Source organism: Oncorhynchus nerka, linkage group LG18 (assembly GCF_034236695.1).
Source record: "Oncorhynchus nerka isolate Pitt River linkage group LG18, Oner_Uvic_2.0, whole genome shotgun sequence".
In the NCBI taxonomy this organism is placed as follows: domain Eukaryota; kingdom Metazoa; phylum Chordata; class Actinopteri; order Salmoniformes; family Salmonidae; genus Oncorhynchus; species Oncorhynchus nerka.
The window spans coordinates 77820420-77838098 of record NC_088413.1 but is presented as its reverse complement, the minus strand read 5'-3'; the positions used below and the strand labels follow the sequence as shown (position 1 = coordinate 77838098).

At 46.6% G+C, this 17679-nt stretch overlaps 1 protein-coding gene across 2 annotated transcripts in view; it reads right to left on the bottom strand.

The window, feature by feature from the left end:
* Window positions 1–17679, bottom strand: part of xdh (xanthine dehydrogenase) — an 88078-nt gene that overhangs the window by 51582 nt on the left and 18817 nt on the right. For both annotated transcript variants that reach the window (XM_065004370.1, XM_065004371.1), the window contains exons 12-17: window positions 17134–17227; window positions 16356–16465; window positions 15795–16142; window positions 11148–11237; window positions 8887–9056; window positions 8636–8762 (exon numbers count right to left, since the gene is read on the bottom strand). In XM_065004370.1, coding sequence (XP_064860442.1) covers window positions 8636–8762; window positions 8887–9056; window positions 11148–11237; window positions 15795–16142; window positions 16356–16465; window positions 17134–17227 — 939 coding nt within the window. The remainder of the gene's footprint in view (window positions 1–8635; window positions 8763–8886; window positions 9057–11147; window positions 11238–15794; window positions 16143–16355; window positions 16466–17133; window positions 17228–17679) is intronic.

The window sequence follows — 17679 nt, the reverse complement described above, 5'->3', positions numbered from 1 at the left end:
TAGTAGAGTAGTCTGGGATGGTAAGAGACATCAGGAGTCTAGCAGAGTAGTCTGGGATGGTAAGAGACATCAGGAGTCTAGTAGAGTAGTCTGGGATGGTAAGAGACATCAGGAGTCTAGTAGAGTAGTCTGGGATGGTAAGAGACATCAGGAGTCTAGTAGAGTAGTCTGGGATGGTAAGAGACATCAGGAGTCTAGTAGAGTAGTCTGGGATGGTAAGAGACATCAGGAGTCTAGCAGAGTGTGATAGTAGAGTAGTCTGGGATGGTAAGAGACATCAGGAGTCTAGTAGAGTGTGATAGTAGAGTAGTCTGGGATGGTAAGAGACATCAGGAGTCTAGTAGAGTAGTCTGGGATGGTAAGAGACATCAGGAGTCTAGTAGAGTGTGATAGTAGAGTAGTCTGGGATGGTAAGAGACATCAGGAGTCTAGTAGAGTAGTCTGGGATGGTAAGAGACATCAGGAGTCTAGTAGAGTGTGATAGTGGAGTAGTCTGGGATGGTAAGAGACATCAGGAGTCTAGTAGAGTGTGATATTAGAGTAGTCTGGGATGGTAAGAGACATCAGGAGTCTAGTAGAGTGTGATAGTGGAGTAGTCTGGGATGGTAAGAGACATCAGGAGTCTAGTAGAGTAGTCTGGGATGGTAAGAGACATCAGGAGTCTAGTAGAGTAGTCTGGGATAGTAAGAGACATCAGGAGTCTAGTAGAGTAGTCTGGGATGGTAAGAGACATCAGGAGTCTAGTAGAGTAGTCTGGGATGGTAAGAGACATCAGGAGTCTAGTAGAGTAGTCTGGGATGGTAAGAGACATCAGGAGTCTAGTGGAGTAGTCTGGGATGGTAATAGACATCAGGAGTCTAGTAGAGTAGTCTGGGATGGTAAGAGACATCAGGAGTCTAGTAGAGTAGTCTGGGATGGTAAGAGACATCAGGAGTCTAGTATAGTAGTCTGGGATGGTAAGAGACATCAGGAGTCTAGTAGAGTAGTCTGGGATGGTAAGAGACATCAGGAGACTAGTAGAGTAGTCTGGGATGGTAAGAGACATCAGGAGTCTAGTAGAGTAGTCTGGGATGGTAAGAGACATCAGGGGTCTAGTAGAGTAGTCTGGGATGGTAAGAGACATCAGGGGTCTAGCAGAGTGTGATAGTAGAGTAGTCTGGGATGGTAAGAGACATCAGGAGTCTAGTAGAGTAGTCTGGGATGGTAAGAGACATCAGGAGTCTAGTAGAGTAGTCTGGGATGGTAAGAGACATCAGGAGTCTAGTAGAGTAGTCTGGGATGGTAAGAGACATCAGGAGTCTAGTAGAGTAGTCTGGGATGGTAAGAGACATCAGGAGTCTAGTAGAGTAGTCTGGGATGGTAAGAGACATCAGGAGTCTAGTAGAGTAGTCTGGGATGGTAAGAGACATCAGGAGTCTAGTAGAGTAGTCTGGGATGGTAAGAGACATCAGGAGTCTAGTAGAGTAGTCTGGGATGGTAAGAGACATCAGGAGTCTAGCAGAGTAGTCTGGGATGGTAAGAGACATCAGGAGTCTAGCAGAGTAGTCTGGGATGGTAAGAGACATCAGGAGTCTAGCAGAGTACTCTGGGATGGTAAGAGACATCAGGGGTCTAGTAGAGTAGTCTGGGATGGTAAGAGACATCAGGGGTCTAGCAGAGTGTGATAGTAGAGTAGTCTGGGATGGTAAGAGACATCAGGAGTCTAGTAGAGTAGTCTGGGATGGTAAGAGACATCAGGAGACTAGTAGAGTAGTCTGGGATGGTAAGAGACATCAGGTAGTCAGGAGTCTAGTAGAGTAGTCTGGGATGGTAAGAGACATCAGGAGTCTAGTAGAGTAGTCTGGGATGGTAAGAGACATCAGGAGTCTAGTAGAGTAGTCTGGGATGGTAAGAGACATCAGGAGTCTAGTAGAGTAGTCTGGGATGGTAAGAGACATCAGGAGTCTAGTAGAGTAGTCTGGGATGGTAAGAGACATCAGGAGTCTAGCAGAGTAGTCTGGGATGGTAAGAGACATCAGGAGTCTAGCAGAGTAGTCTGGGATGGTAAGAGACATCAGGAGTCTAGCAGAGTAGTCTGGGATGGTAAGAGACATCAGGGGCCTAGCAGAGTAGTCTGGGATGGTAAGAGACATCAGGAGTCTAGTAGAGTAGTCTGGGATGGTAAGAGACATCAGGAGTCTAGTAGAGTAGTCTGGGATGGTAAAAGACATCAGGGGTCTAGCAGAGTAGTCTGGGATGGTAAGAGACATCAGGAGTCTAGCAGAGTAGTCTGGGATGGTAAGAGACATCAGGAGTCTAGTAGAGTGTGATAGTGGAGTAGTCTGGGATGGTAAGAGACATCAGGAGTCTAGTAGAGTAGTCTGGGATGGTAAGAGACATCAGGAGTCTAGCAGAGTAGTCTGGGATGGTAAGAGACATCAGGAGTCTAGCAGAGTAGTCTGGGATGGTAAGAGACATCAGGGGCCTAGCAGAGTAGTCTGGGATGGTAAGAGACATCAGGAGTCTAGTAGAGTAGTCTGGGATGGTAAGAGACATCAGGAGTCTAGTAGAGTAGTCTGGGATGGTAAAAGACATCAGGGGTCTAGCAGAGTAGTCTGGGATGGTAAGAGACATCAGGAGTCTAGCAGAGTAGTCTGGGATGGTAAGAGACATCAGGAGTCTAGTAGAGTGTGATAGTGGAGTAGTCTGGGATGGTTAAAGACATCAGGAGTCTAGTAGAGTGTGATAGTGAAGTAGTCTGGGATGGTAAGAGACATCAGGAGTCTAGCAGAGTGTGATAGTAGAGTAGTCTGGGATGGTAAGAGACATCAGGAGTCTAGTAGAGTGTGATAGTGGAGTAGTCTGGGATGGTAAGAGACATCAGGAGTCTAGTAGAGTGTGATAGTGGAGTAGTCTGGGATGGTAAGAGACATCAGGAGTCTAGTAGAGTGTGATAGTGGAGTAGTCTGGGATGGTAAGAGACATCAGGAGTCTAGTAGAGTGTGATAGTGGAGTAGTCTGGGATGGTAAGAGACATCAGGAGTCTAGCAGAGTGTGATAGTAGAGTAGTCTGGGATGGTAAGAGACATCAGGAGTCTAGTAGAGTGTGATAGTGGAGTAGTCTGGGATGGTAAGAGACATCAGGAGTCTAGCAGAGTGTGATAGTAGAGTAGTCTGGGATGGTAAGAGACATCAGGAGTCTAGCAGAGTGTGATAGTGGAGTGGTCTGGGATGGTAAGAGACATCAGGAGTCTAGCAGAGTGTGATAGTAGAGTAGTTGTGTGTTCCAGAGTCACACGAGACCTTCTTTGGGTAGGTCATATGTGTGGCTGTGGAGAGAATGGATTATCGTTGCTCGACGTCTGTGTTGCGTTTCCCAGAATAAAGCCTCTGGTCTTCCATTTAACACTCCTTATTTCCCCTCTATCCCTCCCTCCTTCTCCCTCCTCCCTTCCTCCTTTCCCCTCTATCACTCCCTCTTTCTCCCTTTCTCTCTTCGTTCATGAGTCGACTGTTCATGACCTACGCTGTCCAAGTTCTCGCGTGTCTTCGCCTCGGGCTGTTGCGGTGGCCTTATTACCCCGTCACAAACACAGCAGTCAAATTCCACGTGACCATTGAGTCACGGTAATCTCCCCTTGTGCACTCTGTACATGGGTTGGTAGTAGGTCGCTAATGGCCTCGTACTCAGTGCTCTGTTATCCCCTCTAACCCCTCTGACATCAATGCAAATTCAATGGTAAATCGCTGTTTCTTGCCTTTACTGCGTGCGAGTCGAGCATCATTCACAGGTGATAATATAGAGTTCAAGTGATAGGATAATATCGTCAACCATCGGACGATTCTTCATTTACTCTCGTCTTTACATATTCTACATAATATATGTTTTACATTTGTTTTGATTTAGAATTAACCTTTATCATGCATCTGTCTAGAGACAGGGAATTGGGGGAGACATGTCATCTAGGCCTATAACAGCTGAACAGGGAATTGGGGGAGACATGTCATCTAGGCCTATAACAGCTAAACAGGGAATTAGGGGGGACATGTCATCTAGGCCTATAACAGCTAAACAGGGAATTGGGGGATGTCATCTAGGCCTATAACAGCTAAACAGGGAATTGGGGGGGACATGTCATCTAGGCATGTCATCTAGGCCTATAACAGCTAAACAGGGAATTGGGGGAGACATGTCATCTAGGCCTATAACAGCTAAACAGGGAATTAGGGGGGAGACATGTCATCTAGGCCTATAACAGCTAAACAGGGAATTGGGGGTCATCTAGGCCTATAACAGCTAAACAGGGAATTGGGGGGAGACATGTCATCTAGGCCTATAACAGCTAAACAGGGAATTGGGGGAAGACATGTCATCTAGGCCTATAACAGCTGAACAGGGAATTGGGGGAAGACATGTCATCTAGGCCTATAACAGCTAAACAGGGAATTGAGGGGGTCATCTAGGACATGTCATCTCAGGCCTATAACAGCTAAACACAGGGAATTGGGGGGGAGACATGTCATCTAGGCCTATAGCAGCTAAACAGTGAATTGGGGGAAGACATGTCATCTAGGCCTATAACAGCTAAACAGGGAATTGGGCTAAACAGGGAATTGGGGAGACATGTCATCTAGGCCTATAACAGCTAAACAGGGAATTGGGGGGGGGGGAAGACATGTCATCTAGGCCTATAACAGCTAAACAGGGAATTGGGGGGGACATGTCATCTAGGCCTATAACAGCTAAACAGGGGAATTGGGGGGGAGACATGTCATCTAGGCCTATAACAGCTAAACAGGGAATTGGGGGGGAAGACATGTCATCTAGGCCTATAACAGCTAAACAGGGAATTGGGGGGGGACATGTCATCTAGGCCTATAACAGCTAGACAGGGAATTGGGGTCATCTAGGCCTATAGCAGCTAAACAGTGGGGGAAGACATGTCAATTGCTAAACAGGGAATTGGGGGAGACATGTCATCTAGGCCTATAACAGCTAAACAGGGAATTGGGGGGGGACATGTCATCTAGGCCTATAACAGCTAAACAGGGAATTGGGGGGGGCATGTCATCTAGGCCTATAACAGCTAAACAGGGAATTGGGGGGGAGACATGTCATCTAGGCCTATAACAGCTAAACAGGGAATTGGGGGGGAGACATGTCATCTAGGCCTATAACAGCTAAACAGGGAATTGGGGGAGAACAGGAATTGGGAGGGGGAGACATGTCATCTAGGCCTATAACAGCTAAACAGGGAATTGGGGGGAAGACATGTCATCTAGGCCTATAACAGCTAAACAGGGAATTGGGGGGGGGGACATGTCATCTAGGCCTATAACAGCTAAACAGGGAATTGGGGGGGGGGGGAAGACATGTCATCTAGGCCTATAGACAGGGAATTGGGGGAAGACATCATCTAGGCCTATAACAGCTAAACAGGGAATTGGGGGAAGAAACATGTCATCTAGGCCTATAACAGCTAAACAGGGAATTGGGGGGAAGACATGTCATCTAGGCCTATAACAGCTAAACAGTGAATGTCATCTAGGGGGGGAAGACATGTCATCTAGGCCTATAACAGCTAAACAGGGAATTGGGGGGGAGACATGTCATCTAGGCCTTCAACAGCTAAACAGGGAATTGGGGGGGGCATGTCATCTAGGCCTATAACAGCTAAACAGGGAATTGGGGGGAAGATGTCATCTAGGCCTAAACAGCTAAACAGGGAATTGGGGGGAAGACATGTCATCTAGGCCTATAACAGCTAAACAGGGAATTGGGGGGGGGACATGTCATCTCTAGGCCTATAACAGCTAAACAGGGAATTGGGGGGGGAGACATGTCATCTAGGCCTATAACAGCTAAACAGGGAATTGGGGGGGAAGACATGTCATCTAGGCCTATAACAGCTAAACAGGGAATTGGGGGAAGACATGTCATCTAGGCCTATAGCAGCTAAACAGGGAATTGGGGGGAATGTCATCTAGGGGGGAATTGACATGTCATCTAGGCCTATAACAGCTAAACAGGGAATTGGGGGGGAGACATGTCATCTAGGCCTTCAACAGCTAAACAGGGAATTGGGGGGGCATGTCATCTAGGCCTATAACAGCTAAACAGGGAATTGGGGGGGGTCATCTAGGCATGTCATCTAGGCCTATAACAGCTAAACAGGGAATTGGGGGGGGGGAGACATGTCATCTAGGCCTATAACAGCTAAACAGGGAATTGGGGGGGAAGACATGTCATCTAGGCCTATAACAGCTAAACAGGGAATTGGGGGGGAGACATGTCATCTAGGGGGGGAAGACCTATAACAGCTAAACAGGGAATTGGGAGGGGGGGGACATGTCATCTAGGCCTATAACAGCTAAACAGGGAATATGGGGGGGGGAGACATGTCATCTAGGCCTATAACAGCTAAACAGGGAATTGGGGGGGAGACATGTCATCTAGGCCTATAACAGCTAAACAGGGAATTGGGGGGGAAGACATGTCATCTAGGCCTATAACAGCTAAAACAGGGAATTGGGGGGGAAGACATGTCATCTAGGCCTATAACAGCTGAACAGGGAATTGGGGGAAGACATGAATAACAGCTAAACAGGGGGGGGACATGTCATCTAGGCCTATAACAGCTATAACAGCCTAAACAGCTAAACAGGATTGGGGGGACATGTCATCTAGGCCTATAACAGCTAAACAGGGAATCTGGGCTAAACAGGGAATTGGGACATGTCATCTAGGCCTATAACAGCTAAACAGGGAATTGGGGGTCATCTAGGCCTAGGGGGGGGATGTCATCTAGGCCTATAACAGCTAAACAGGGAATTGGGGGGGGGAAGACATGTCATCTAGGCCTATAACAGCTAAACAGGGAATTGGGGGGAGACATGTCATCTAGGCCTATAACAGCTAAACAGGGAATTGGGGGGAGACATGTCATCTAGGCCTATAACAGCTAAACAGGGAATTGGGAGGGGGAGACATGTCATCTAGGCCTATAACAGCTAAACAGGGAATATGGGGGGGGAGACATGTCATCTAGGCCTATAACAGCTAAACAGGGAATTGGGGGTCATCTAGGCCTAGACATGTCATCTAGGCCTATAACAGCTAAACAGGGAATTGGGAGGGGGAGACATGTCATCTAGGCCTATAACAGCTAAACAGGGCCTATATGGGGGGGGGACATGTCATCTAGGCCTTCAACAGCTAAACAGGGAATTGGGGGAGACATGTCATCTAGGCCTATAACAGCTAAACAGGGAATTGGGGGAAGACATGTCATCTAGGCCTATAACAGCTAAACAGGGAATTGGGGGACATGTCATCTAGGCCTATAACCGCTAAACAGGGAATTGGGGGGGAGGGAAGACATGTCATCTAGGCCTATAACAGCTGAACAGGGAATTGGGGGAGACATGTCATCTAGGCCTATAACAGCTAAACAGGGAATTGGGGGGGGGACATGTCATCTAGGCCTATAACAGCTAAACAGGGAATTGGGGGGGAAGACATGTCATCTAGGCCTATAACAGCTAAACAGGGAATTGGGGGGGAATTGGGGGGGAGACATGTCATCTAGGCCTATAACAGCTAAACAGGGAATTGGGGGGGGGAATTGACATGTCATCTAGGCCTATAACAGCTGAACAGGGAATTGGGGGAGACATGTCATCTAGGCCTATAACAGCTAAACAGGGAATTGGGGGGGGGGGGGGCATGTCATCTAGGCCTATAACAGCTAAACAGGGAATTAACAGCTAATGGACGAGGCTTTTTCCTTGGTTCATATTGAAGCCAGCCAGGTAGGCTCTACTCCTGTTTTACTTATTTTTTAAGTCAGTTAAGAACAAACCCTTTCATGCTCAACATAGTCAATTCATATATTAGGGCCAGCTCATATTCTGTTCATCTGAAATACATTCTCTTCATATCATAATGTTTTGTTTAGACCTGACTAACATAAATAATGAATTTATTGTGATGGTGTGTATTCAATTGATTTATTATACTTTTAAAAATGTAGATGTTCCAAAGGTGCTCATCAGTATGTATGTGAGGAGGCCAGGAGGAGAACAGGAGGACAGGAGGAGGCCAGGAGGAGACCAGGAGGAGAACAGGAGGAGGCCACGAGGAGATCAGGAGGAGGCCATGAGGAGGCCAGGAGGAGAACAGGAGGAGGCCATGAGGAGGCCAGGAGGAGAACAGGAGGAGGCCATGAGGAGAACAGGAGGAGGCCAGGAGGAGGCCAGGAGGAGAACAGGAGGAGGCCATGAGGAGAACAGGAGGAGGCCATGAGGAGAACAGGAGGAGGCCATGAGGAGGACAGGAGGAGGACAGGAGGAGGACCAGGAGGAGGCCGAGGAGGAGGCCCAGTAGGAGGACAGGAGGAGGACCAGGAGGAGGCCAGGAGGAGGACCAGGAGGAGGACGAGGAGGAGGCCAGGAGGAGGACCAGGAGGAGAACAGGAGGAGGCCAGGAGGTGAACTACACACAGACACAGACACAGACACAGACACAGACACACAGACACACACACACACACCACACACACCACACACACCACACACACACCACACACCACACACACCACACACACCACACACACCACACACACACACACACACACACAGAGAGAGAGAGACTGACCGTGTCATCAGCGAGGACAGTCTCGTCGTAGACGATAGGTCCTGTCATGTTGCTGCCAGGGATGTCCTTGGCGAACACACACGTCACCACACCTGGCATACTCTCTGCCTCCGCTGCATCTATAGACCTAATCACACACAGTTATGCCGGAGAGAGTTTATAATGATTACATATGACACTTCATTCAATTAAAGGGATTTGTTTGACTTACAATAAGTATGTGTGTGTGTGTGTGTGTGTTGTGTACTAACTGTAATTTTGCGTGGGCCTTGGTGCTGGTTATAAGACAGAGGTACAGTTCGTTCTCGTAGAGAGGGATGTCGTCACAGTAAACCGCCTCGCCCGTCGCCTGCTTCATGGCTGAGAGGTGCATCATAGGACGGCCCACCACGTCCTCCTCCTTCTGACCGTCTGGAACCGCCTGGAACGTGCAAGACACACACACACACACACACACACACACACATACACACAAACATACACACACACACACGCACACACACACAGAGTGCATTTGGAAAATATTCAGACCCCTTGTCTTTTTCCACATGTTTGTTTTTACGTGCCTTATTCTAAGATGGGTTCAATTGTTTTTTCCCCTCATCAATCTACACACAACCCCCTATAATGAAAAAAAAACTGAAATATCACATTTATCTAAGCAGTCAGACTCTTTACTAAGTACCTTGGCGATTATAGCCTTGAGTCTTCTTGGGTATGATGCTACAAGCTTGGCACACCAGTATTTGGGGAGTTTCTCCCATTCTTCTCTGCAGATCCTCTCAAGCTCTGTCAGGTTGGATGGGGGGTGTCGATGTACAGCTATTTTCAGGTCTCTTCAGAGATGTTCGATCAGGTTCAAGTTCAGGCTCTGGCTGGGCCACTCAAGGACATTCAGAGACCGAAGCCACTCCTGCATTGTCTTGGCTGTGTGCTTAGGATCGTTGTCCTGTTGGAAGGTGAACCTTTGCCCCAGTCTGAGGTCCTGAGCTCTCTGGAGCTGGTTTTCATCAAGGATCTCTCTGAACTGTGCTCCGTTCATCTTTCCCTCGATCCTGACAAGTCTCCCACTCGCTGCCGCAGAGAAACATCCCCATAGCATGATGCTACCACCAGTGTGCTTCACCGTAGGGATGGTGCCAGGTTTCCTCCAGACGTGACGCTTAGCATTCAGGCCAAAATCTTTGTTTCATCAGACTAGATAATCTTGTTTCTCAGGAGTGGTTTACGTCTGGTCAACATGAATGCCTGATAGGTGGAGGGCTGCAGAGATGGTTGTCCTTCTGGAAGGTTCTCCCATCTCCACAGAGGAACTCTAGAACTCTGTCAGAGTGACCATCGGGTTTCTGGGTAAGGGTTTCCACCCTTACCAAGGTCCTTCTCTCCCGATTGCTCAGTTTGGCTAGGCGGCCAGCTCTAAGAAGAATCTTGGTGGTTCCAAACTTCTTCAATACTGCATAAATGTTTTGGTCCCCTTCCCCAGATCTGTGCATCGACACTATCCTGTCGTCTCGGTGCTCTAAGTATGGCTTGGTTTTTGCTCTGACATGCAGTGTCGACTGTGGGACCTTATATAGACAGGTGTGTGCTTTTCCAAATCATGTCAAATCAATTGAATTTCCCACAGGCGGACTCCACTCAAGGATGATCAATGGAAACAGTACCTCCAGGCTCTGATCAGGCCCTTCACCCAAACAAGGGCACTGCGTTCATCTACCTCTGGCCTGCTCGCCTCCCTACCACTGAGGAAGTACAGTTCCCGCTCAGCCCAGTCAAAACTGTTCGCTGCTCTGGCCCCCCAATGGTGGAACAAACTCCCTCACGACGCCAGGACAGCGGAGTCAATCACCACCTTCCGGAGACACCTGAAACCCCACCTCTTTAAGGAATACCTAGGATAGGATAAAGTAATCCTTCTCACCCCCCCCCCCCCTTAAAAGACTTAGATGCACTATTGTAAAGTGGCTGTTCCACTGGATGTCATAAGGTGAAAGCACCAATTTGTAAGTCGCTCTGGATAAGAGCGTCTGCTAAATGACTTAAATGTAAATGTAAATGAAACAGGATGCACCTGAGCTCAATTTCGAGTCTCATAGCAAAGGGTCTGAAAAATTCTGTATTTCTGTTTTTATTTTATTTTTTATAAATTTGCTAACATTTCTAAAAAACCTGTTTTCACTTAGTATTATGGGGTATCATGATGTCATTATGGGGTATTGTGATGTCATTATGGGGTGTTATGATGTCATTATGTGTAAATTGATGAAGGGGGGAAAAAACAATTTAATCCATTTTAGAATAAGGCTGTAATGTAACAAAAATTGAGAAAAAGTCAATGGGTCTGAATACTTTGCGACCGCGCTGTAGGACACAGATGTTTAGGTTTCCATTCTGGTGCATTTCCCCAAATTCTCTACATTGCCAGAAATCCTGGTTGGAGGAAAGTTTACCAGGATGTGCAACCCAATGCCTACTGTTCGTTCCCTCAAAGTCCCTCAGTTTAAAGTCTTACCTGGAAAATCTGGACACTGGAGGGAGACGTCTGGTGGTAGATCTCTGTAGCACTGATGTAGTCAGCTCTGACACCCTCTATATATGCACCCTGCAAAGAGAGAGATAGTCAGCTCTGACACCCTCTATATATGCACCCTGCAGAGAGAGAGATAGTCAGCTCTGACACCCTCTATATATGCACACTGCAGAGAGAGAGATAGTCAGCTCTGACACCCTCTATATATGCACCCTACAGAGAGAGAGAGATAGTCAGCTCTGACACCCTCTATATATGCACCCTGCAGAGAGCGAGATAGTCAGCTCTGACACCCTCTATATATGCACCCTGCAGAGAGAGAGATAGTCAGCTCTGAACCCTACAGAGAGAGAGATAGTCAGCTCTGACACCCTCTATATATGCACCCTGCAGAGAGAGAGATAGTCAGTTCTGACACCCTCTATATATGCACCCTGCAGAGAGAGAGATAGTCAGCTCTGACACCCTCTATATATGCACCCTGCAGAGAGAGAGATAGTCAGCTCTGACACCCTCTATATATGCACCGTGCAGAGAGCGAGATAGTCAGCTCTGACACCCTCTATATATGCACCCTGCAGAGAGAGAGATAGTCAGCTCTGACACCCTCTATATATGCACCCTGCAGAGAGAGAGAGAGCTATTCATCTCTGACACCCTCTATATATGCACCCTGCAGAGAGAGAGAGATAGTCAGCTCTGACACCCTCTATATATGCACCCTGCAGAGAGAGAGATAGTCATCTCTGACACCCTCTATATATGCACCCTGCAGAGAGAGAGAGATAGTCAGCTCTGACACCCTCTATATATGCACCCTGCAGAGAGAGATAGTCAGCTCTGACACCCTCTATATATGCACCCTGCAGAGAGAGAGACAGTCAGCTCTGACACCCTCTATATATGCACCCTGCAGAGAGAGAGAGACAGTCAGCTCTGACACCCTCTATATATGCACCCTGCAGAGAGAGAGATAGTCAGCTCTGACACCCTCTATATATGCACCCTGCAGAGAGAGAGATAGTCAGCTCTGACACCCTCTATATATGCACCCTGCAGAGAGAGCGATAGTCAGCTCTGACACCCTCTATATATGCACCCTGCAGAGAGAGAGATAGTCAGCTCTGACACCCTCTATATATGCACCCTGCAAAGAGAGAGAGATAGTCAGCTCTGACACCCTCTATAAATGCACCCTGCAGAGAGAGAGATAGTCAGCTCTGACACCCTTTATATATGCACCCTGTAGAGAGAGATATTCAGCTCTGACACCCTCTATATATGCACCCTACAGAGAGAGAGATAGTCCGCTCTGACACCCTCTATATATGCACCCTGCAGAGAGAGCGATAGTCAGCTCTGACACCCTCTATATATGCACCCTGCAGAGAGAGCGATAGTCAGCTCTGACACCCTCTATATATGCACCCTGCAGAGAGAGAGATAGTCAGCTCTGACACCCTCTATATATGCACCCTGCAGAGAGAGCGATAGTCAGCTCTGACACCCTCTATATAGAGAGATATAGTCAGTTGCACACTCTATACAGTGGCAAGAAAAAGTACGTGAACCCTTTAGAATTACCTGGATTTCTGCATAAATTGGTCATAAGGTGTGACCTGATCTCCATCTTCATCTAGGTCACAACAATAGACACACAGCGTCTGCTTAAACTAATAACACACAAACAATTATACGTTTTCATGTCTTCATTGAACATACCTTGTAAACATTCACAGTGCAGTGTGGAAAAAGTATGTGAACCCTTGGTTAAATAACAGGTTGACCCTACTTTGGCAGCAATAACCTCAACCAAACAGTTGAGGTCAGGACTGACTGGGCCACTCCAGAAGACGTATTTTCTTCTGTTGAAGCCATTCTGTTGTTGATTTACCTCTGGGTTTTGGGTTGTTGTCCAGTTGCATCACCAAACTTCTGTTGTGCTTCAATTGGCAGACAGATAGCCTTACATTCTCCTGCAAAATGTCTTGAGAAACTTGGGAATTAATTTTTCCATCGATGATAGCAAGCTGTCCAGGCCCTGAGGCAGCAAAGCAGCCCCAAACCATGATACTCCCTCTACCATACTTTACAGTTGGGATGAGGTTTTGATGTTGTTGTGCTGTGCCTTTTTTTCTCCACATGCAGAGTTGTGTGTTCCTTCCAAACAACTCATCTTTAGTTTCATCTGTCCACAGAATATTTTGCCAGTAGCGCTGTGGAACATCCAGGTGCTCTTTGTGAACTTCAGAAGTGCAGCAATGTTTTTTTGGACAGCAGTGGCATCTTCTGTGGTGTCCTCGCTAAACATGATTATTGTTTACTGTTTTATGTATCGTAGACTCGCCAACAGAGATGTTAGCATGCTCCAGGGATTTCTTTAAGTCTTAAGCTGACACTCTAAGATTCTTCTTAACCTCATTGAGCATTCTGTGCTGTGCTCTTGCAGCCATCTTGCAGGACAGACACTCCTAGGGAGAGTAGCAACAGTGCTGAACTTTCTCCATTTATAGACCATTTGTTTTACCGTGGACTGATGAACATCAGGACTTTTAGAGATACTTTTGTAACCATCTCCAGCGTTATGCTTGTCATTAATTCTTAACCTTGGGTCTTCTGAGATCTCTTTTGTTCGAGGCACGTTTCACATCAGGCAATGCCACTTGTGAATAGGAAACTCATATTTTGTGATTGTTTTTTATAGGGAAAGGCAGCTCTAACCAACATCTCCAATCTCGTCTCAATGATTGTACTCCAGGTTAGCTCCTGACTCCTGACTAGCTTTTGGAGAAGTCATTAGCCTAGGCATTCACATACTTTTTTCCAACCTACAATGTGAATGTTTAAATGATGTATTCAATATAGTCAAGAAAAATACATACATTTGTGTGTTATTAGTTTAAGCACACCAATTTATGCAGAAAGGGTTCAAATACTTTTTCTTGCCACTGTAAGGGTGGGAGGATCTGGTGCCTCTGTTCAGCATCACCTAGATATGTTCCCAACCAAGGAGGGCCTACAGCATCACCTAGATATGTTCCCAACCAAGGAGGGCCTACAGCATCACCTAGATATGTTCCCAACCAAGGAGGGCCTACAGCATCACCTAGATCTGTTCCCAACCAAGGAGGGCCTACAGCATCAACTAGATCTGTTCCCAACCAAGGAGGGCCTACAGCATCAACTAGATCTTCTGCACAGATTATGCCAGACCTGGGACCTGACAATTAATCCCAGTAAGACAAAAAAAATGGTGTTCCAAAAAGGTCACCAACCAATAATTCTCAAAATGGGACAAACACCAAATTGAGACTTTGCATTTACTCAGAATTATGCCAAAAAAATCTCTGTGCACAAAGTAAAACACCAAGTAATGCATGAATCTAAAATCCAGAAAACAGCCGTTAAAATAAGCCCCATAAAGGAAGCAATTCCCAAAACCTTTCATAACAAACTCATCACCTACAGAGAGTCCTATCAGCCGGCTGGTTCTGGCTCTGTTCACAAACACAAACACACCCCAAACAAACTCATCACCTACAGAGAGTCCTATCAGCCGGCTGGTTCTGGCTCTGTTCACCTACAGAGAGTCCTATCAGCCGGCTGGTTCTGGCTCTGTTCACAAACACAAACACACCCCAAACAAACTCATCACCTACAGAGAGTCCTATCAGCCGGCTGGTTCTGGCTCTGTTCACAAAAACAAACACACCCCAAACAAACTCATCACCTACAGAGAGTCCTATCAGCCGGCTGGTTCTGGCTCTGTTCACAAACACAAACACAACACACAGAGCCCCAGGACAGCTAACACAATTAGACCCAACCGAATCACTAGAAATACAAATATAATTACTTGACACATTAGAAAATAATTAACCAAAAAACAGAGCAAATTAGAATGCTGTTTGGCCCTAAACAGAGAGTACACAGTGGCAGAATACCTGACCACTATGACTGACTCAAACTTATGGCAGTCTTTGACAATGTACAGACTCAGTGAGCATAGCCTTGCTATTGAGAAAGGCCACCGTAGGCAGACATGGCTCTCAAGAGAAGACAGGCTATGTGCACACTGCCCACAAAATGAGGTGGAAACGGAGCTGCACTTCCAAACCTCCTGCCAAACGTATGACCACATTAGAGACACATATTTCCCTCAGATTACACAGACCCACAAAGAATTCAAAAACAAACCCAATTTTGATAAACTCCCATATCTACTGGGTGAAAAACCAAAGTGTAGCAAAGCAAGATTTGTGACCTGTTGCCACAAAAAAAGGGCAACCAGTGAAGAACAAACACAACCCATATTTATGTTTATTTATTTTCACTCTTGTACATCATTACAAGACTGTATATAGTATATAATATGACATTTTTCTAAATGTCTCAATTCCTCTGAAACTTTTTTGGAGTGTTAACTGTTCATTTTTTATTGTTTATTTCGCTTCTGTTTATTATCTATTTCACTTGCTTTGGTAATGTAAACATGTTTCCCATGCCAATAAAGCACTTCAAATTGAATTTAATTGCGAGAGAACGAGGGAGCGAAGTTACACAGTTCTTGAAACCGTGAAATAGTTATGTGCTAATATTAATATATTAATATTACATTATTATTCTCACCTCACTGACCAGTTTCTGTTGTACAGTCAGGTAAAACTTGTAAAACAGGCTGAGGGTCAGAGTCCGTCGGTAGGTCACCATGCCACCCGGCGCAGAGGGGTTAAGGGTCATCTCCTCAGCCAATGAGGAACAAGCATCCTGCAGAAGCTCTTCCCCCCACTGTTTTCCCAGAAGTCTACTGGCTGTGTTCTTAGCCATGACAGTAGTAGCAGCCATCCCTCCGTAACTAAGGGCCAGGTGCTTGACGACGGTTGACCCCTCGGCGAATGTCACACTCATCCCTGACGTCACAATGCTGATGTCATCCTCACGACGAGGAGACTGCTTATAGGCAGCAAAGTACTGACCCTAAACAACACATACACAGCGCACAAAGATAGACACAGAATGTGATTCTACAAGATGCTATAATTGCTATTCTACTCTGTGTGTGTGTGTGTGTGTGTGTGTGTGTGTGTGTGTGTGTGTGTGTGTGTGTGTGTGTGTGTGTGTGTGTGTGTGTGTGTGTGTGTGTGTGTGTGTGTGTGTGTGTGTGTGTGTGTGTGTGTGTGTATGTCTGACCTTCTTGGTGTACGGGATCAGAACACATAGAAGAACCTCCTCAGGTGTCAGGATGGTCTTTCTGTAACCTGGGAAGAACTTCTCATCCATCACAACCACACGCTCACCACCTAGAGACAGACAGACAGACAGACAGACAGACAGACAGACAGACAGACAGACAGACAGACAGACAGACAGACAGACAGACAGACAGACAGACAGACAGACAGACAGACAGACAGACAGACAGACAGACAGACAGACAGACAGACAGACAGACAGACAGACAGACAGACAGACAGACAGACAGACAGACAGACAGACAGACAGACAGACAGACAGACAGACAGACAGACAGACAGACAGAGAGAGAGAGACAGAGAGCGACAGACAGACAGAGAGAGTGAGAGAGTGAGAGACAGACAGACAGAGCGAGAGAGGTAGAGAGACAGACAGATGAGGATAGAGAGAGAGAGAGAGAGAGAGAGAGAGAGAGAGAGAGAGACAGAGAGAGAGACAGACAGATGAGGATAGAGAGAGAGAGAGAGGGGGGGGGGATACAATATTTAAATAAATATGTAAGGGACTAAGGAGGCTTGTGTTTTATGTGAATGGTCACATGACATTTCCACTGTCTGTCCCCAGTTTTACTGTGAGAAGTGTCAAAGAGCAACAACCTACCTACCTGTTCAAACGATACATTCACTCACACCATAAAAATTGACATAAAACAAGCTGAGATGCAAAATAAATAATATACTTAATCCAGGCTGCAAAGAAAGGAGAAGTGATTTACCTTTGGACATGAGCGTGAGCTTGCAGCCAGAAGCCATAAAGACAGGGTTGAGGTCAGAGATGGGGCTGGCAGTCATGATGTTACCTCCAATGGCCTGAAGGAGACACACACACACACACGTACACACACACACACACGTACACACGTACACACACACACACACACACACACACACACACACACACGTACACACACACACACACACACACGTACACACACACACGTACACACACACACACACACACACACACACGTACACACACACACGTACACACACACACACACACACACACACACACACACACACACACGTACACACGTACACACACACACACACACACACACACACACACACACACACACACACACACACACACACGTACACACACACACACACACACACACACACACACACACACACGTACACACGTACACACACACACACACACACACACACACACACACACACATATGATTTAGTGACCATACAGGTCATACATGCTTGTATTGCATATCTGTTGAATGTGTGTGTAAGGGTTTTCCTCC